At 55.3% G+C, this 21,730-nt stretch overlaps 1 protein-coding gene across 2 annotated transcripts; it reads left to right on the top strand.

Annotated features, from left to right (window-relative positions):
- The first annotated feature begins 212 nt into the window (after window positions 1-212).
- TRPC1 (transient receptor potential cation channel subfamily C member 1) lies at window positions 213-21,635 on the top strand. 2 transcript variants are annotated; one of them, XM_078878709.1, is made up of 14 exons: window positions 213-569; window positions 2,813-2,958; window positions 4,558-4,712; window positions 5,976-6,077; window positions 7,683-7,885; window positions 8,001-8,132; window positions 8,409-8,604; window positions 9,635-9,971; window positions 10,239-10,378; window positions 14,563-14,706; window positions 15,352-15,521; window positions 16,841-17,042; window positions 18,004-18,201; window positions 18,653-21,635. In XM_078878709.1, exons 2-14 carry the CDS (start codon window positions 2,832-2,834, stop codon window positions 18,878-18,880), a joined length of 2,334 nt encoding a protein of 777 aa, XP_078734835.1. In that variant the 5' UTR covers window positions 213-569; window positions 2,813-2,831; the 3' UTR covers window positions 18,881-21,635. The 2 variants fall into 2 exon arrangements, with proteins under 2 accessions (XP_078734835.1, XP_078734836.1); XM_078878710.1 differs by having other exon boundaries at window positions 18,007-18,201.
- Window positions 21,636-21,730: the final 95 nt, after the last annotated feature.

Consider the following 21,730-nt stretch of genomic DNA (forward strand, 5'->3'; position numbering starts at 1 on the left):
TGTTGAATGCGTCACGGCACGTGAGGGTTGAGAGATTTTGTTTTCTACACCATGACGCTCTGTACGCTGTCTCGTGTTTCCCTGGAGAGGGAGTAGTGAGTGGTTTAAATCACAAACGTTCAATATATTATTATAATGCAAAAACGTATGCGTGCTTATGACGTGGTGTGCTTTCCATGGGCTATTGCATTTCCCACGCGGCATAGCAAGGGGACTCGTTGTGAGAGGGAACTCAGCACCCCCGCTCCGTGGACAGCGCCGCGGCGAGCCGAGCGCTGTCCGCACTGCGCGCTCCGCTCGCTTGGAGGCGCTGCTGCTACTGCTGCTGTCGATGTGACGGTGCGAGCGAGCGAGTAGGCCCCTTGCTCGCGTTTCTCTCTCTTTCTCTGTGTGGTTACCTCTCTTGTTGATTTGGGGGATTTTTGATCGTTCCGCGGTGGCGCCGCTGCCGACACGGAGCGCCACGGAGCTCTAGGAGAGCTCCCCTATCAGCCAAGGGCGACCTCCAGCTCGCATGCCCAGGCAGCGGGCCCGGGACCCGCCGTGTTTATTGCTGGACGCGAGCTAAGGTACACAGGCCGGCCGAGCTGCGCCGTGCGGGCTGCTGCACGCCATCGACGTTGTTATTGTCACGCAGCGCGGACGTCACGCGGAGCCGCGACACGGCTGTGGGTCGTAACGCCCGGAAGCCATTCTTCGTGTTAAATCCGCGCTGGATCAACACCTTCACACGCCGTGATGCCACATGGGGGGGGATGTTGTTTTGACCAGATTTAACCGCGATGGTCATTGCGGGTTGGTGAAGGGAGGGGAGTCGAGGTCACAGGGACCGGTTCCGACATCGCTGGCCACTTGAGGTTAGCCGTGGCCGACAATCCTGCTCGGGCTGGCGTGGGTTCACAGTCGCTGCGCATTCACCACTGCGCCACCCACCCAAGAGTTGATTTGCCAATGCTGTCCACATCATGTACGGCGGCATCGGTGGTCAGCTGGCTCACGCCGATGCGCCTGGCTGCACGTGACAACACGTACTGTACTCGTCATCAAAACACAACGTAACCACCAGCGCCGGCTACTGGGTCTCTGCGGCGAATTCTGGCACCTAAGATTGTGTTCGTGGCCGAAACGTCTTGCCAATGTCAGCACCCACTCAATGCTCCCGCGCGGTGAGATGCGAGCTCGTCACGGCGGCATTAGCAGTGCCGCAGCCGTCTCACGTATAAACAACCGTGGGCCGTCCTTAAACAACCCTTCATCAACTGTGCTGGGGTTTTACTCCGGTCTGGACGTGGGTTTCAGTATTCAGCGCTGCTGTACCGTCGCGTTTGGAGGATATAAACCGGTTTCTTGCAACCGATTTGACTCAACATCGCAACTGGAGTGCGAGATTGTCGATGTCGTGATGGTCGGCACTCTGAATCGATTTGAAATGTCGCGTTAACTTGATTCTACGGCTGGTTTATTGCCGACCACCGTGTGCCCTGCGTGTGTACACACAGCGTTGCGCTGTATACGTGTGTGTGTGTGTGTGTACACACGCACGCTTACACACACGGTGTGCACTGCACGCTACACGTGCAGCTACACGTGCAGCGTGCGTGGTGTGTGCGGCTGTGCCCAGTTTGTCCACTCCACGTTACGCAGCGGGGTTCGACTGAGCTCACGCGGTCCAGAGGAGGCACGGCGCAGGTCGAGACGGCTCGAAATGCCCCAACAACACTAACAACAACACCAACAACACCAACAACACCACCAACAACACCAACAACAACACCAGCACCACCAACAACACAAACAACACCAACACCAACAAAAACACCAACACCACCAACAACACCACCAACAACACCAACAACATCAACACCAACAACACCAACAACACTAACACCAACAACACCAACAACACCAACACCACCAACACCAACAACACCACCAACAACAACACCACCACCAACAACACCACCACCACCACCAACAACACCACCACCAACAACACCACCACCACCACCAACAACACCACCAACAACAACACCAACAACACCAACAACAACACCACCAACAACACCAACAACACCAACAACATCAACACCACCAACAACACCAACAACACCAACAACACTAACACCAACAACACCAACAACACCAACACCACCACCACCACCAACAACACCAACAACACCAACAACACCAACACCACCAACAACACCAACACCTCCTCGTGTGCGGGAAGCCGCTCATGCGGCAGCTGGTGGATGTGGTTGGGAGCGGTGGCGCAGTGGTTAGCGCGCTACGCTGCGCTACGAAACCCGGCGACCCGAGTTCGATTTCCCGCTCACGGCCAACACCGTTGACGATTATTTGAACCGGTCCTGGGTCTCCCCTAGGTCGACTCTGCCTCAAATGAGTGCATCACGCGATGGGTAAACATGCCACTAGAGAGACAAAGGTGGCCGGGCGTGGTGCTGGCCACCCACCCCCTCACGTGCCGTGCCGGCCTTCATAGGTGATCATTAACGGCACTTGCCCCAAACGTCTGTTAAGGCTATACGGGGGAGCTTTGTCTTTGGTGGTTTTAGTGGGGTCCATGCCCATGGTAGTGGTTTAGTTGGTGGTTGTAGTTTGGTCTATGACGATGATGATTGTGGTTGAGTTGGTGGTGGTTGTCGTGGTGTCCATGGCGATGGTGGTGGTTGAGTTGGTGGTGGTTCTCGTGGTGTCCATGGCGATGGTGGTGGTTGAGTTGGTGGTGGTTGTCGTGGTGTCCATGGCAATGATGGTGGTGGTTGATGCGCACGGTGATTTTCGTGTCCAGGGCCGGCGGTGGTGCGGAGATGGCCGGGCTTTACCAGAGCCGGGACGAGCCGGGCTCCGACAAGTTTCTCAACCTCAAGGACATGCGCGAGGTCAAGGAGGACACCACCATCGACGAGAAGATCTTCCTGCTGGCCTGCGAGAAAGGTGCTTTTCTCTCACACAGGAACGATGCGCAGCTGCGGCCCCGCATCAATCCGCCGCTGGGTGAACGCCTCCCAACGCGCTGTGTTTGGCCAAGACTCAAGAGCGCGCGCCGTTTCACCAAACTTGGCCATCCCGACCGGCGCGGGTGCGGGACCGCTCGCCGCTCGCAGTTGCCGTGGCCGGAAATCAGAAGTCGCGTCTGCCGAGTTGACAGCTCAATGCCGCTCGGTGGCATCTCGACTCGTTTGACGAACAGGTTGTGCCTGTCCGCTACGTTGGCAGAATCTGTGGCTTTCAAAGGCTAATCAGGAATATTTTAAAAAATTTGGCTTGGTTTAAAAAAAATAGAGGTTATACTCTTTGGTTCTTTCGGTAAAGTCACGTCATTTGAAATCAAATAAAAACAAATCACGACGTTTTTGAAACAACAAAAAAATTATTGCTGTGGTTTTCCCACCTGATGATGATTGCTTGTGTTGCAATCGAAACGTGATTTGTTTTTTATTTTATTTCTAACTACGTGACTTTACCGAAAGAACCAAAGAGTATGGATTCCTGCAGTCACGAAAGCTTCAAATCAAAATAGAGGTTACCCCACTCTGCTTTCAATGTCCCACTGTTCTTTCGACTTGAATCGTTTTCCTTTCCGCTGATCAGCCCCCACGGCAAGGTGCTTTACCTACCTATGGTGGAGATTGATTGCAATCTCCAAACATCCTTCGAGAATCTATCGATCGTTACAACATGTCCAGATTATGAAGCCTATCTGCGCAGATCGTTCACGTTATATATGTCCGGTGAATAATTCATCAAAATTTAATTAAGTGAGAAAGCATATGAGCAAGTTGGATCTGCTGCAGTCATTGGTGACTGGCAAGTGTTTGTAATCCTGGGGAATACATAAACAACGGAATGTAAAAATCCATTGCTCCTCTCTATGTATTCACGAGGGTAGTGAAAGCCACCCAACTTGCTAATTATTGTAAAAAAAATTACGAAGAAAATATTCACTGAGTTCTGATGTTTGGTTAATCCCACCGTTGAGAGTTTCTCTTCATGCGGGAAAAAACCGGAGAACTCGCAGCACCGCACTGCATGGCAGGGGTGACGATCAGCACCGCCATCAAGATCTCCTGCCCGTCCTGGCCATGCTTAGTTTATTCAGCAGCAGCAGCAGCATCAGCTATGCTCAGTGAGTGAGTAAGGGCACCTCCACGTGGCCTAGAGCAGGATGAGAGCATCAGACCGTGCAGTGTGGTGGTCACATGGCACAAGCGTGGTAGCGGTTGTGCATTCCTGCTGTTTGCGAGCACCACGCTCTGTTTGCTAGCGGCAGCACATCACCACGTGCCGTTTGCTAGCAGCAGCGCACCACCAGCGCTGTTTGCGAGCACCACGCTCTGTTTGCGAGCAGCAGCAGCGCACCACCAGCGCTGTTTGCGAGCACCACGCTCTGTTTGCGAGCAGCAGCAGCGCACCTTCACGCGCTCTTTAACCCCGTCATGCGCTAGACAAGCTCCCGCTGCGACCGCGGCCTCCTTGCGTGGCCCGCGAGGCTGACTCCGCCGTGGCCGCTGCCGCCGTGCGTGCCGCCCCCAGGCGACTACTACATGGTGCGGCGGCTGCTGGAGGAGCGGGGCCGCTCGGGCCTCAACGTGGACTGCCTGGACGTGCTGGGCCGCAGCGCCGTGAACATCTCCATCGAGAACGAGAACCTGGACGTGCTCGTGCTGCTGCTGCAGCACTCGTGCCAGGTGCGGCCACGCTCAGGGTGACGGCGACGATTCGGACCCGCGGCAATCGAGCCTCCCTTCCCCCAACACCTACACCGATTCAACTTATACTTGTTGATTGATTCGACCAGGTAAGGCCCACTGAGGTATTTATATAGCTCGTTTTTAGAAGCCTGGTCACAAATGCACCTCCGATTAAACAATTTTTATTTTATTTTACCAGGCAAGGTCCACTGAGCTATCTAGCTCTTCTTCAGAAGCGACCTGGCCACAAGGGATAGCAGCTCAACGAAGTGGCTTACTAATGCGTGGACATTTATAGCAGCCAAATACTCTAAAAGCGCGATGTCGATTCTAACTGTGGAGGTAAAAGCCGGAAGACCCGGATAAAAATCCAAACGACCTCCTGTATACTCGGCGAGCGAATTAACATCGTGTCACCGCGGCGCCCCAACACCTGCACGTGTCCCTTCTTGTCCGCTCGTCGGCGACGTCGAGGACTGCATGGCTTGTGGCCGCGTGTCCCCTTGCCCTGGGCGCTCTCCCTCCTCGTCCCTTCGAGAACTCCTGCGCCACCGCCGTCTCTCCATCCGGCTCCTCGCTCCTCCTCCCGCTCGCGTTCCCGCTCCCCGCGGTGATCCTTGTCGTCGTCGTCGTAAAACGATGAATGGACGGCGATGACGGCGGTCTGCGAGCACGTTCGGTGCTCACGACAACTCTTATAGCGTGCGTTAGGGGCGCTGCGGTAGGGGTCACCGTCGGGAGAAGGGCAGCAGGAGTAACGAGAAGAAACAATTGGGGATGGTGCAGGTGATTCGTGATTCACCGCTCAGAGCGCCTTGCATAACACGCAGAGATGTAGGTACCGTACGTTGAAGTTCTTTCGCACCGTACGGAGCCAACCGCGATAATCGGAGGTGCGGGGCGAAGGACAACAAACTAAACACTAAAAGTACTTCTGAAGAAATGAGTTTTCAATCTAGATGATGGTTTCAAAGTGCAGAGCTCCACTGGCTTCCGAATATCGGAAGGAAGGAAGGAAGAAAGAGCGTTCGAAGGCGGCCGCAGAAGCGCATCTGAAACAGCAGCAGCGGCAGGGAAGTCAATCGCAGCCCTGTGCAGAGCCCTGTGCAGAGCGACCAATTATCGAGTCGCGAGCGGGCGAATTCACCCCGCCACCAGAGGCACATGGGTGGGGGGGTGAGGGTGCAGTCCGGTCCGACTTTAAGTCATGGCCGCCAATGCTGACCACGAGCTCTCGCGCCCTGTGCCGACGGCGAGCAGGCCAACGACGCCCTGCTCGTGGCCATCGACGCCGGTGTGGTGGGGGCCGTGGACATTCTGCTCAACCACCGGCCGCGCCGCGCCTCCAAGCCGACGATCGAGGTGAGCCCCTCCACCCGCCCGCCCGCCCACCCACCCACCCCTCCATCCACCCGCCCGCCCACCCACCCCTCCATCCACCCGCCCACCCACCCACCCACCCACCCACCCACCCACCCCTCCACCCGCCCGCCCACCCACCCACCCACCCCTCCATCCACCCGCCCACCCACCCGCACCGCTGGGCGCCGCCCGCATCGCGCGTACGGTACCAGCCGTGCCGTCGGGCGTGCCGTGTGGTGGTGCCGACGCCACGCGCGCATAACCGGTATCGGTTTATTTTCTTGGTTCTTTCGGTAAAGTCACGTAGAAGGGAAGTAATAAAATAATAAAAATAAAACATAATAAAATAATTCTCACGACGTTTCGGCCACAACGCAAGCAGCCGTCCTCAGGTGAAGAAACGTCGTGAGAATAATTTTATTATGTTTTATTTTTATTTTATTACTTCCCTTCTACGTGACTTTACTGATAGAACCAAGAAGATGAATCCCTGCAGTCACGAAAGCTTTGAATCGAAACGGTATCGGTTTGTGAATCTAATTTGTGACAACCCGCCGTTAAAAGCAACATTTCTCGAATTCTACAATAAAGGAATCGTTAGGTCCCTAGGGGGCGGACTACAAGCTTTAGGTAGAAAACAATTTAAATATAGGGTTCACATTTGGAATTTAACATCAAATCTCTACGCCGTTAAATACAATTCAGCCGTGAAAAGTGACGGGCCGCCGGTGAGGACGAGCTCTATCGGTGAGAATGTGATGGATACGTTGGCACGTGTAGCCAATATCTTGTTGGTAGGTGGTGGGTCAAGGACACAGCTTGCAGCTGTAAAACCACCACATGGCTGAACACGTGCGCTATCGTGGATCATTTGAGAAGGGTTGCGACCAACGTGTGAATGAGCGACGAGAGACATCGCAATGAGGCCAGTACGCGGACCGACCAACTGAATGCGACAAACACATTCCCGCACGTCGGAGGTTACAGCTGAGGGATGAAGCCTCCAGGAGCCTCCTCTCATCAGAGCCACTATTTTTGGAGTTTGCACGTTCTCCCCGTGGCCGCGTGGACTTTCCTCGGGGTCCTCCGTTCTTTTCCTCCGCCTTTAGAATCAACGTGCGTTCAGAGCATTTGGCTGCCATGAATGCCCACGTGATGGTGATAAGCCACTGCATTGGGCTATCATTTGTGGCCCTGGTCGCTTCCGAAAAAGAGCTATGTAGCTCAGTGGGCCTTACCTGGTTAAATAAAAATGATGTATGTAATGTACAATAATATATTGAGGGTGGAGTTGCATACCTGGCAAACCATACTATTTGCCCCGTATTTTTGTACAGGGAAATTGAGTTTTCAGGTCCATACGGCAAACAGCCGTTTCAATACGGGCAAAAAAAACCCGTGTCTATTTGTTTGTGTTTCTTCCTTGTGATGGGACTTTGTCGGATAAACCTTGAGATTTATAAGGGTACGAGGTGGTCAATAAGGTCTGAGCTGGGTCTGCAATAAGGTAGGGGGCACTGATAAGGGGTTGACAGGCGTGGAGTTGATCCCGCGACGCCCGTCTCCCCCCCCTCCCGCCACGCGATGGCGCCACTCGCCACGCAGAAGCTCATGCAGAAGATGCAGAACCCCGAGTACTCGACCAGCATGGACGTGGCGCCCGTCATCCTGGCCGCGCACCGCGACAACTACGAGATCCTCACCGTGCTGCTCAAGCAGGACATCTCGCTGCCGAGGCCGCACGCCGTCGGCTGCGAGTGCTGCATCTGCCAGGCCAAGAACCGCAAGGACAGCCTGCGACACTCCCGGTGAAATATTTTTTCGCCGCTTGCGTAAAAACGCCGGTGCCCGTCGCGTTCTTTGCCGAGGACTCGGTCCGTCCGGCGGCTGAGTACCCCCCTCCTCCACCCCCCTCGATCGCAGGTTCCGTCTGGACATTTACCGCGCGCTCGCCAGCCCCGCGCTCATCATGCTCACCGAGGAGGACCCCGTGCTGCGCGCCTTCGAGCTCAGCGTGGACCTCAAGGAGCTCAGCCTCGTCGAGGTCGAGTTCAGGTCAGCCCAGCGCGGGGTGGAACGCGGCGCGGAGTGCTAGCACGGGCAGTCCCGCCGAGAGTAAAGGGCCTAGGGGTGAGGATGGAGAAGCACGTGGCTCAGCATAGTCGAGGCTGGATCATAGGACACGTGCGCGCGCGTAGCCACCGTGGCCGGGCAACAGCCCCCGTTGTTTTCATCGCGGATTGGACCTCTTACGTCCAAGCGGTGAGCTTTGGGAAATCCTCGGGGCGAAGCAGCGCGGAGCCGGCTAAGCGGGAACGTGGCTGTGCCCAGGAACGACTACGAGCAGCTGGCGCAGCAGTGCAAGAGCTTCGCCAAGGACTTGCTGGCGCAGGCGCGCAACTCCCGCGAGCTGGAGGCCATCCTGAACCACACGGCCAGCGACGAGCCCGTGGACAAGCGCGGCCTCTTGGAGGAGCGCATGAACCTGAGCCGCCTCAAGCTGGCCATCAAGTACGACCAGAAGGAGGTACGTACGTACGCACGCACGGATGGGCGTGTACGCTGAACTTCTTTCGCGCCGCACGTAGCCAACCGCGCTAGTCGGAGGTGCGGGAGGAAGGACAACAAACTAAACAACAAAAAGTAGTTCTAAAGAAATAATTGCTTTCCATCCAGATTTAAAAGTTGCATAACTCCAGTTGCTTCTTAATATCGGAAGGAAGAGCGTTCCAGACGGCGCATCTTAAAGCGCCCCATGCGGTGACCGTCTTTGTTCGATGGCCCAGCCAATGACCGGAGTTTGCGTGATGGTTTATGCTCCTTGACAAGATCAGCAAGGTACTGTGGTTCATTTGTGGCAAGCGCTTTGTGTGTAACGAGTGTGATGACCTCATGTATTAGTTCGGCAAACCCGGAAGCCAATGCAGCTCCGCAAGTACCGAACGAACGCCGTCGGGGTACAGAGGATACCAGCGTGGTCTCGTTTGTTCAGGTTACAAGTTGATTTTGATTGACCCAGGTGAGAACGCGAGAGACCAGGAGAGGAGTTCTCATTTGCACGACCGATAGGGAGGAGGAACCACAGGCAAACGCGTGCGGACGCGACAGTTGAATTTGTTTGGGGCGCGTCAGGCGGTGGAGGGTCTTAACGACACAAACTCGGTTCACTGTTTCCACCGGAGGCCTCGCGCGAAGAGCGATCGCGAATCATCTCGCCCCCCCCCCATCAACGCGGAACGCTCCCACCGCTGGCTCAGGGCCGTCAACAGATGAGGGCCACCTCGATGTCCACTCGTCCCGACTGTCCTCCAACAATCTTGTCGTTCATCTTCTTGGTTCTCTCGGTAAAGTCACCGAGGACGGCTGCTTGCCGAAACGTCGTGAGAATTGTATTTTATTGTGTTTTATTTTTATTATTTTATTATTTCCCTTCTACGTGACTTTACCGAAAGAACCAAGAAGATGAATCCCCGCAGTCACGAAAGAAGCTTTACATCGAAATCTTGTTGTCGTCGTCGTTTGTCTGCAACTCGCTTGGGCCCTGGGCCGCCCGACAGTTCGTGTCGCAGTCCAACTGCCAGCAGTTCCTCAACACGGTGTGGTACGGCGAGGTGTCGGGGTACCGGCGCCGGCACGCCGTGGCCAAGGGCCTCACGGTGCTGGCGCTCGGCCTCGCCTGGCCGGGCCTGGCCCTCGCCTACCTGCTGGGGCCGCGCTCCCGGCTGGGCCGCGTGGCGCACGCCCCCTTCACCAAGTTCGTGGCGCACGGCGCATCGTACTTCACCTTCCTGCTGCTGCTCAACCACTACTCGCTGGTGTACAACGAGGACAAGAAGAACACGATGGGACCCGCGCTGGAGCTGGTCGACTACCTCATCATCATGTGGATGGCCGGTGGGTGCGGGCCCCGCGCGGCGCCTCCGTGCGCAGTCCTCGTCGTCGTCGTCGCGGCAACGAGCCTGGCGACGAGTGTCGTCGTCGTCGTCATCATCACGGTGATGCCACTCGGGTGCCAAATGTCACCTGCTGATTGTGTCACTATCTCGTGCATCCCCCCACCCCCTCCCACGTGCCCTGCGCTGCCGCCCTCGTCCCGGCCCCGGCGTCTTCCTCTGTCGACCCTCGGCCCGCGGTGTGGGGGGTGGGGGGGTCGACGCGCAGGGCTGCTGTGGGCCGACGTGAAGAAGCTCTGGTACGAGAGTCTGGACGACTTCATGGCCGAGTCGCGGAACCAACTCAGCTTCGTCATGAACTCGCTCTACGTGGCGACGTTCACCCTCAAGGTGGTCGCCAACTGCAAGGTGAGCGCGGTGGCGCTGCGCCGTGGTAATAATGATGATGATGTACAATTACGAAGCGCGTTTCACCTAGAGGTCGCAAGCCGCCGCACAGAGCTAAAAGCAATTCATTAAATAACGAAACGCAATTCTAAAGCCGAATATCAGCACGCAGGCTCGTGATTTAACCACATTCAGAGCACGTCTCCACCACCCCCCCCAAACCACCCCCGCACCCCCACCCACCGCCCCCCCCCCCGCAGTCTCCCACCCACCCTTGTGCCCCCCCACCCACCCCACACCCCAACGCCCAACCCCACCCCCGCGCTCCCCACCCACCCCTACACCCCCCACCCACCCCCGCACCCCCCCACTTCCGCGCCCCCCCCCCCGCACAGTTCCCCACCCACCCTCGCGCCCCTCACCCACCTCCGCCCCCCCACCGGCGGGGCTGAGAGCTATAAATCCCTCCCGCGGCCGACCGTGTGAGCTGGCAGCCAAATGACGGAATGCGCGCGGCGAGGCCGCGTTGTGTCCGGTGCGCACTCGGTGGATTAAAAAGACTGGGGGCCGCCGTCGACGCGAAAGAGCCACGGGGTGGGGGGTGGGGGGGTGGGGGGCATTGCGCCCCGCGTGGGAAGTCTGACCGGGTCTTCCGCTGGCTACGTTGCGGTTCGAAGAAAACGTACGGTAGGGACGGCGCTCCCCCCAACGGTGATGTCATTCCACAGCAACGCCGCTCGCTCTCTGGAACAAGAGGAACATTTTATTTTTTTATCCAGTAGGGAACAAAACGAATTAACCCTTGACAATGACGCTGCTGGATGAAGGCCTGCCAATGCTGTGCGGGTCATGGGGAGGGTGGCCCATTGTGGTGGGATTTGGCCATACTTCACCGATCTGGTCAGAGCAGCTGAGCGATGTGGGGGGCACAGAAGTGGTTCAGCTATCGCTCGCCACTTACGTTAGCCGGGACCAGGAATGGAACTCGGGTCTTCGGGGTTCGTTGCAAGTTAACCACTGCGCTGCTGCTGCTCATACGTTCAGAAGCTAGTGTAATATATATATAAAATAAACCCTCCTTCAGATTAGTGTACAAAATGCACAGCATAAAAAAAACATTAATTGGCCAAACATCCCAAAGTAAAACTCCCTCGAATAAACCTCTCGAGCCGAAGTGAAACCTTCCTGGTGACACCATTATTGCTCTGCACGCTATCGATAGGCAGGCAGCCTTTCCTTCGCTAAACCGTCTATCCGTATGAGTAACCCAAGTATCGCTTACGCATCCCAGCGGCCCCCACGATCTTCGGGGCGATTTGAAGCCAAGACAAGCAAATCTCTGGAGCGGCTTCGACACACAGTGAGTCAGACTCGCTGGAATCAATGCTGGTGACCTGCCAGTTTTGTGATCAGCAAGGGCCCTCTCTTGAACACGTACTGTGGGAAGGAGGCGGGTTTGCCCTCTTATCTTGCTACGAATTATTCTCCACAACGGCGATAACGATTACTTGGCGTAGCTTACCGTAATTCATCGATGGCGATATAACTTTAACCGGCGTGTGCGTTTAATTTCGCCGTTCCGTGCTTCAAATGCAGTTTTCACCAAGGATATCCGATGCAGTGGCGTTCCCGTGTGCCTGTTGGCTTTGCCAGTGCCTAGGAACGGAAACAGCTCTACGCTCCTGAGTGTCACACGGAGTCAAACCCAGGCCCACGCTGCAGCCGAAGATGCGATTCCACCACCACGCACGCTGCACGTGGCAAAACAAAGACAAAGATCCCCCGTATAGCCTTAACAGACTGTAGGGGCAAGTGCTGTTAGCGAGCACCTACGAAGGCCGGAACGGCAAACGAGGGGGGTAGGTGGCCAGCACCACGCCCTGCCGCCTTTGTCTCCCTAGTGGCGATGTTTACACGTCACACCAGGTACTCATTTGAGGCTGAGTCGACCTAGGGGAGGTCCAGAACCGGTTCAGATAATCGTCACTGCTGTTTGCCGTGAGCGGGAATCGAACCCAGGTCGCCAGGTTTGTAGCGCAGCGCGCTAACCGCTACACTGCCGCTCCCCACACATATACCCACACACATACATATACACACACACACATATACACACATGCCCACACAGACATACCCACACACACATACACACACACACATACACACACAAACATACACACACATACACACACACATACACACACACTAACACACACACACACATACACACACACATACACACACACACATACACACACATACACACACATACACATATACACACATGCCCACACAGACATACCCACACACATACACACACACACATACACACACACACATACACACACACATACACACACACATACACACACACACATATACACACACACATACACACACACATACACACACACACATACACACACATACACACATACATACACACAAACACACGAGGGTTTTAAACATCACAAACGCCACGCGTAGCACCAGCTGGAGAGGGCCGAGACTGGCACATTTAATAAAATCTGTCAATACCGAGAAAAAAAAGCCCCATCATTAGTGAGTAATAGCACCGGCCCGCAAAAGTTTAGAGTTTCAAACACTCGACGGAACACGTTAAACAACGCACGGCTTGTCGGCTGCTCGCATTCACTCAAATTCACTTTGACGGTGACCCTGAGCAAGAGGACCACAATGCACTTCTTCAGGATCTGCTGATGGTTGTTGCATTATGCGCAGGGAAGGCTGTGTGCTTTTTGCACCTCTCTCTGTTTGTATTTCTTGTTTAAATAAAACTGGGATCTTTTTTTTAAATTTAGGACAAACATAGAGCGGCTTCAAGCATGGTCTAGCCTCGACATATTGGCGGTGCACCGGTGCAGCATAACAACACACTGGCCCTATAACACAGTCCGGCGATGTCACTGTTGACCTTGAGCGAGCCGTAGGACTCTCCGTCAGAAGTTGCACTTAGATTCAGCAGCTGCATTCCCCATTCGAACGCGTGACACCATGAGTCACGATCTTTTGATGGTCACCGTCCACCAATAAATTATTGCGGCAACGAATCGAGGAACGATGCGAGCAAGTCCAGGGCACGAGGAGTCAAATGTTGCCGTTGGAACACGGAGCAAGGCAATCGTCATCAGGCTCGGTGCTGCGATACGGCAACACGCCCCGAAGCTTCGTGTTCAGCCGCACGTATAAACGTTCCGTCTTACGACTGCTTAGACATCACGAGAACTGATTCTGATGCACCACCACCCCGCGAGATTTTATGACCGGGGAAAATAATGATTGCGAAAAATTTGCTGATTTTTTTTTTATACCGTACATCACCACCGGTGTACCGCCAATATGTTCGTTTGTTGAACAATGTTGGTCAGCATGAAATTATAATTCTCAGGCTCAGTGAGATTGCACCGGCGTGTTCTACACCAATACGTATTAGACAGCTGGCCAAAGCGAACACGCGCCAAACGATCGCTGTCCCACTCTCAAGCTCAACGCTTTTTATTTTGCAGGGCTTGGGAAAGCCCAGAGCGTCTTGCACAATTTCTATCTATTTCGTTATTGTGCAAAATGTGGTAGAAACCTTTCAGGCGGAGGCCGTAACCGTGATGGATGACGCGGCCGTCTGTCCGATAAGTCAGCAGCAGCAGCAGTGATGTCATCAGTCGCGGTTTGCCTAAAAACCTGGACGCGCCAAAGTAAATTCAAGACCTTTCCCTGGCTGACGAGGCGATTGAACAGCCAGACGAAGATGCCTGCTGGCTGGAAACGAAATTAACTTTTGGAATTCCCATTTCCCGTTGTTTCTGTGGAGGGATCCCTTCGCGTGCATAGCACCGCCGTGACGTATGGCATGAACATCGTTTATGGGGATTTTTTTCTTTCTCCAGTAACGCAATAAGCCACTTGCATGCGGTATGTAAGTATGTTGAACTTCTTTCGCACTGCAAATCGGAGGTGCGGCGAGATGGGGGAGCCTCGAATGTTGATACGGCGAGCGATGAGACCCGTACGGTCAGAGTCCGTACACCTCCCGCCACGTGTGTATCTAGGCATGCTTAATAAAGCATGGGGCCGTGTAGCTTGCTCGCGTCTCTTGGCAAACGTTGGATGTTGTCGTTGTTGTGGAGGGCACACAAACCTGCGCGCGGTGACCCGCAGCCCGCGCGTCTCCCCGCCCCGTCCCGCAGTTCCACGCCATCGCCGAGCGCAAGGACTGGGACGCCTTCCACCCCACGCTCGTGGCCGAGGGGCTGTTCGCGTTTGCCAACGTCTTCAGCTACCTGCGGCTCTTCTTCATGTACACCACCAGCTCCATGCTGGGGCCCCTGCAGGTACCCTACCACTGCCAGCGAAAATATTATTAAAATTATAATTATTTTTATTTTAAACTTGTAACGCACCGGTATTCGCTCGATCTCGTGGGGAGAGAGGATGACTCAGAGGCGCGATGAGGAACCACGAACAGGCGTGAAGGCAGCAACCAGACGGTGAGCTCGCGCAACCGACAGTTTCCCAAGTTCTTCGGTCCTCTATGTATGACGGTGTTTACATGTGGGCGGAAACCGGAGCACCCGGAGATAACCCACGCGTGCGAGGGGGAAACACTCGATTCCATACATATGGATGTATTCCCACATGTTTAGTGTAGGGTATGGCTCCTCTTCGACGCCCACAGGAAGGGAGTTTAGCAACATCCGTGCGGTGATCCACCAACCCTAGCTGCTGCCTCCACAGCGCCGGGTTACGGGCAGCCACACACGTGGCCAACCACAAATAATTACACAAGCCAGTCACGTGTTGATCAGATTCCTCACCCCCATTCAGCTTCAGTCTATTCACGACCGAATTCCACGGAACAATCTTAAGGAGCCTCATCGGTCACAAATCGGGTCGACACTTTGGCACGCGCGGGCAGACGTCTTCGTTTTCACGTGACAGTCTTGTGGCTGCGTCGGCCTCCGGCCGTGCTACCGCAGATCTCGATGGGGCGCATGCTGCGTGACTTCGTCAAGTTCCTGGGCATGTACCTGCTGGTGCTCGTCTCGTTCGCCGTGGGCCTCACCCAGCTCTACGCCAAGTTCCCCGACGAGGGCGCCGACTGCCCGGGCATCTTCTGCGAGCGGCAGAGCAACGACACCTTTCACTCGTGAGCCCTCGCTCGCTCGCACGCTCGCACACTCGCACGCCCGCTTGCTACAACTATTTAAACTATTTTTTATTTTGACCAGGTAAGGCCATCAGTGCTGGGTCACAGGCCGCATGCACAGCCATCACCGCCCCGGCCATCTCTAAGCCAAAATGCGAATCCCACGCCGCGAAAAACACAAACCCCAGACCCAACACTGTCCTCACCACGGACATTGTAACTCCACGCTGAGCCCACTCGTGTGCCTGACCACAACACAGACACCGTCTGGGTATAACAACGATAAACTATTGTTTATTTTTACCAGGTAAGGCCCACTGAGCCTACATAGCTCTTTTTCAGAAGCGACCTGGCCACAAATAACAGCTCAACGAAGTGGGCTTATCAACACGTGGACAATATAGCAGTAGCCAAATACTCTAAACGCGTGATGTCGATTCTAAATGTGGAGGGAAAAATCGGAGGACCCGGAGAGAAATTCACGCGACCACAGGGAGAAAATGAAAACTGGTGTCAGGGTCGGGATCTAACCCACGACCTCCTGTACACAAGGCGAGGTAGTTAACATCTCAGCACCGCGGTGCCCCAAATGATAGCACTGACTGCCACAAATACCGCTGAGCTGCATTGAGTCAGCCACTAGCCACTGCCTTGTAAGCCGTGGTGAGTCCACCAGCCCCACAACCCCTTGTGTAAACGAAGGCTTGCGGGGTGATGCGTTACGACAGCGATAATGATGACGCTGCTGTTGTCGCTGTCGCTGGGTCCCAGTTGGTTCACCACACGCCGTGCCGCGACGTTGCGCCCTCTCGTTTCGTACGTGCGCATGCACGTACCGTGCGTTGAACTTCTTTCGCACCGTACGTAGCTATCCGTGGCTAATCTAAGGTGCGGGGGAAGGACAAACTAAGCACAGAAAGCAGTTCTAAAGAAATGAGTGTTCAATCGAGATGATGATTTAAAAGTGCGTAGCTCCAGCGGCTTCCTAATGTCGGAAGAGCGTTCCAGACGGCCGCAGAAGCGCATCTGAACGCACGCAATGGGGTGAAAGAAATGAGTGTTCAATGATGTCCGCTGCTGGGAAGAGACCCATCGAGACCCATTCTCATGTATGTTGAACTTCTTTCGCACCGTACGTAGCCAATCGTGATAATCGGAGGCATGGAGGGGGAAGGAGAACAAACAGACGTCCGCGGAAGCGCATCTGAAAGCGCTCGATGCGGCGACCGTCTTTGTGCGATGGCCAACCAATTTCCCTGACCCGACCTCTCCCGCGCTCCCTTCACGCCCCGGTGACGCTCCGCACGTTGCCGCCGCAGGTTCCTGGGCGCGTGCTCGGCGCTCTTCTGGTACGTGTTCTCGCTGGCGCACGTGGCGCTGTTCGTGACGCGCGTCTCCACGGCCGACGAGCTGCAGTCGTTCGTGGGGGCGCTCATCGTGGGCACCTACAACGTCGTGGTGGTCATCGTCCTCGCCAAGCTGCTCGTCGCCGTGCTGCACAACAGCTTCCAGCTGATCGCTGTGAGTGCTCGCGGGGCGACACGAACGCCACGACGAGTCGAAGGCGGCGGCACCGTCGACGGCGGCCATGCCGGGGGTGGTTTTCCACCAGGGGTGGAGAACCTTGACCTTGCTGAGGGTTGAGTCGCACTTTAAACACCGAGTCCCCACGCGACCCGGTGTTGAACTTGGACCGCCGGCTCGAGCCGCGACCACAGCGCGTGGCCTGGGTGTGACGCTAAAATTAGACGCGCGGTTATTTGTTGCCATTATCAAAACTTTCCTTCGCTCCCCCCCCCCGACACGAGTGTCCAATTAGCGTGGCGAAGTTGCTCGCAGCGATGGGCGGCTGTTTCAAAGCTGTCAGCCTCGTGTGCAGTGCCGATTCCTCGCCGTCGTCAGATGACGAACGCTTTTGGAAATCTCGCCGAGAGCGGTGCGCCCTTGTGCGTGCCGGGGATCGGCCGCGGGAGAGAGATTTTAAATGAATAAATAGTGAGTCGGCCATGGCCTTATAAGCCAGCGGCGGTGAGTCTCCCAAAAAATGCCTTCGAGCGGCCTTTAGTGCCTCACCCGTTAGGGGTCCACTCTCAGAATGTTGGTCCTATGTGTGTGTATGTATGTTGAACTTCTTTTGCACCGTACATAGAGTCAAACAGATATATATTTTAAACCTAAAATTCACGCGAATGAAGTGCAACACCGAATGCGATTCAGTTTGTTGTTGTTGTGCGCAGTTACCGATCACCAGATTCAAACCGTCGCACTCACTGGGAGCCCAGTCTAGTCACGGGCGGCCGCTTGGATCCAAAAGCCGAGGATCTCAACGGCGCCAGCTCAGCGTCCTGACCTCCGATCCACCGCGCCGTCTCACGCTGGCATGCGTCTGTCCGAACACGTGCTGCAATATCCCCACCCCCCCCCCCCCCCAAGCGAGCGTCCTCGCCCGCTAATTCCGCCGCCGCCATCCCTCGCCCCTAAGCAGGACCACGAGGACAAGGAGTGGAAGTTCGCCCGGGCAAAGCTGTGGCTCAGCTACTTTGACGACAAGTGCACGCTGCCGCCCCCGTTCAACCTGCTGCCGCACCCCAAGACGGTGTGCTACGCGCTGGGCGGCCTGCGCAAGCTCGTGCTGTCGCACACCGCCAGCGGCAGGGCCAAGCGCGAGAGCAGCGTCCGCGTGAGTCTCCCCCGGGGGGCATGGCGGGCGGGCGGGCGGGCGGGCGGGCGGGCGCCGAGCTCCGTGATTTGGCTTCGGCTAGGGCACCCTGGGGGTACGCGGGAGACATCTCTAGGGGGTACGTGAGGCACGTCACTAGAGGGTACGTGAGATGTCGCTAGGGGGTACGTGTGACGTCACTAGGGGGTACGTGTGACACCACTAGGGGGTACGTGTGACGTCACTAGGGGGTACGTGAGGCGTCACTAGGGGGTACGTGTGACACCACTAGGGGGTACGTGTGACGTCACTAGGGGGTACGTGTGGGTCTCTGCTCGGCGTTGTGGTTCACTCCACGTAGACATTCGCGGCGAAATCGGCTCACGAGCACGAAAGACGGACCGCGGTCGCGACCGCCATCGAGCGGCGTTCACGCTGTGCTCATTTTGTCCCCGCCCCCCCCCCCCCCCAGGAGTGGCGCAGCGTGCGTGCGCGCCGCGCCGCCAGCTACCAGAAGGTGATGTGCTGCCTGGTCCACCGCTACCTCATGGCGGCGCGGCGCCGCCGGCACACGTCGGAGCAGGCCACGGTGGAGAGCCTGAGCGAGCTGCGCCAGGACCTGGGCAAGTTCCGCAACGAGATGCGCGACCTGCTGGGCTTTCGCACCGCCAAGTACGCCACCTACCACACCCGCAACTAGGCGGCCGCTCGCCCCGTCGATCGTGAACTACATTAGCTCAAGTAACTACGAAAAAAATATTTAAAAAAATATGTCTCACGTTTGTCGAACGAAGCGGAACAACGTGAACGTCCGGAACAATCCCCAAATCCGAGACCCAGCACATCGCACCTGCTGACTTTTGACGGCTCCGTCTCCTCCTCGGTGACGCCGGTGGTGCAACCATCAACCGCACCATCAGAACATCATCAACGGGCCGATGCACACCACATCTCCTCCATGAATGGGAAATGAAAGACGCGAGCCACAGTCGTCCAATTGTCCCGTAAAAAAAGTCCCGTAAAAAAAAAAATCTACATTCATACGATTACAGTGGTTCCCTGGTTGAACGTTTTCTCACATCTCACGTTGGATTTGGATCGGTGTTCCCTGAAGAGAAGAGATATCGAGGTTTCACTGTCGCCGGCTCATTCTATGCTCCGGTGAATCTCCAGCGCTTGTTGATTGAGAGCTTGTACTCAACTAGCGGCGCGTCCGGTCCGGTCTATCGCGCTACTCGTGGCCACCGACGATTCCTCCAGGCCATCGATGATTCCGTGTGGCCGTCAATGATTCCGTGTGGCCGTCGATGATTCCGCGTGGCCGTCGATGATTCCGCGTGGCCGTCGATGATTCCGCATGGTCGTCGATGATCCCGCGTGGCCGTCGATTCCGCGTGGCCGTCGATGATTCCGCGTGGCCGTCGATGATTCTGTGTGGCCGTCGATGATTCCGCGTGGCCGTCGATGATTCCGCGTGGCCGTCGATGATCCCGTGTGGCCGTCGATGATTCCGCGTGGCCGTCGATGATTCCGCGTGGCCGTCGATGATCCCGTGTGGCCGTCGATGATTCCGCGTGGCCGTCGATGATTCCGCATGGCCGTCGATGATTCCGCGTGGCCGTCGATGATTCCGTGTGGCCGTCGATGATTCCGCGTGGCCGTCGATGATTCCGCATGGCCGTCGATGATTCCGCGTGGCTGTCGATGATTCCGCGTGGCCGTCGATGATTCCGTGTGGCCGTCGATGATTCCGCGTGGCCGTCGATGATTGCCGGCGCAGCGTGAGTGTCCAAAGCGTGCAGGTGAACCGTGCGATGCCCCCTCTTGGACTCCTCTCCTCAAATGTATTTACATGATTCGTGGTGGCACATCTCAGTCCGATACATACGATACATTGTCAATGCCCTGTGCCGTGCCCATACTGTGCTTTGTGTAATTTGATGTCGTGATTATCAGCATTAATCAATACCATTTTAGAAATAAAACTTGAGGGTAACAGAAAGAAAAAAAACCGACGTGTCGGAGTCTCTTCGTCTGCCACCCAGAGGCTGAGTGTTGCAGTCCCGTGGGTTGGCACGCGGTGCTTTACTCACCGAGAACCACCCGCAGAATTTCTTACATTGTGTGCGTTGATTGACTCTGAATAACCCAACTAATGATAGCTACCCATTGTAATTGATATGCCTAGATTAACCCGCCCCCCCCCGCCCTGGTCTTCGCATCTGCTTGGCTCAGAGTGACGACATCACACTTATCCCCACCTCTAATCAAGACCGAACCAGGAGGAGGATTTCTCCACTACTCTGGCTCTCGCCTGATGATGCTGGTGGTGGTGGTTGTTGTTGTTGCTGTTGTTGTAATTACCTTGCGAAACGTGACGGTACTCGAATTGTAAATGTTGTAGTGGGTTTTACCCTCCAACACACAACCGGGAAATGCTGAACTAGTAACTAATCGGCACGTTTCGTTTACGTGACAAACCTTACGAATCAGCCTGTGTGTTGGTGGCTGGATTTACTACGCATTTATATTTACGACATCTGACCCAAGAAGAAAAAAAACTATTGTGGAGAACAACTCATATGCCTTTTGCCTCCTGACAAATTATCATCTGTTGTTCGTGTACGTGTCGCAACGCGTTCTTCGGGAGCTATCGGTGCCAGGGTCGAGGGCCCACAGCTGGCCACCACGAGACGGCTTCAGGAGAGAGATGGAGAGAGAGTTCGTGTCGGTTTTTCTCTTCCTGCTCTTTCGTCGAAGCACAGAACTACAGTCGTTTAAATATTTGGTGCATTATTTGGGGTTTGCTTGGCCGCAATCGCACTACGGTGGCTTGTCTTAAATGTATCTCTATGGGTCTCTGATTCTCTATTATCTGTGTATCTCGATGTATATCTATGGGTCTGTATGTCTCGATGGGTCTCTATAGGTCTGTATGTCTCGATGGGTCTCTGAGTCTCTATGTATCTCCGCGAGTCTCTATGCATCTCTATGCGTGTAGATTATTTCGGCCGCCGCTATACATTTCCGCATGATGATGGCAAGCCACTAAGTTGAGCAGATATCATTTGTGGCCGGGTCGCTTCTGGTCAAAGATAAAGTTGACTTTTAGTCGGTGTGTCTCCATGTGTTTACGAGACGGTCTATAGTTTGGGCTGCACGGCCACAGTTACACGACTGCGGCTCGTGCCTTGAATGTTCCACTCTTGAAGGAGATGTGGTGCGCATCGGCCTGGCGGTGATGTTGTGATGATGCGCTTGATGGTTCCAACACCGGCGTCTTCGAGGAGGAGGAGGAGGAATGTGAGAGCTAGGAGGTGCGATATTTTGGGTGTATCCTAGACGTTCGCGTTGTTCCACTTTGTTCGACAACTGACACCTTAAGACGGAAAAATAAAATGTGTTTTTCTCAGTTTACATTTTTATTTCCATTTCATCTTATACAGTGCAACAACCGAGTTTCAAAAGAACAACGTCGGTAAAGTGAAGTGCGCCATTTACAGATAAACCTTCGTCGATGGTGGAAATGTGAGCCGCGGCTTTGAGTTCC

Source organism: Lampetra fluviatilis, chromosome 51 (assembly GCF_964198595.1).
Source record: "Lampetra fluviatilis chromosome 51, kcLamFluv1.1, whole genome shotgun sequence".
NCBI lineage: Eukaryota > Metazoa > Chordata > Hyperoartia > Petromyzontiformes > Petromyzontidae > Lampetra > Lampetra fluviatilis.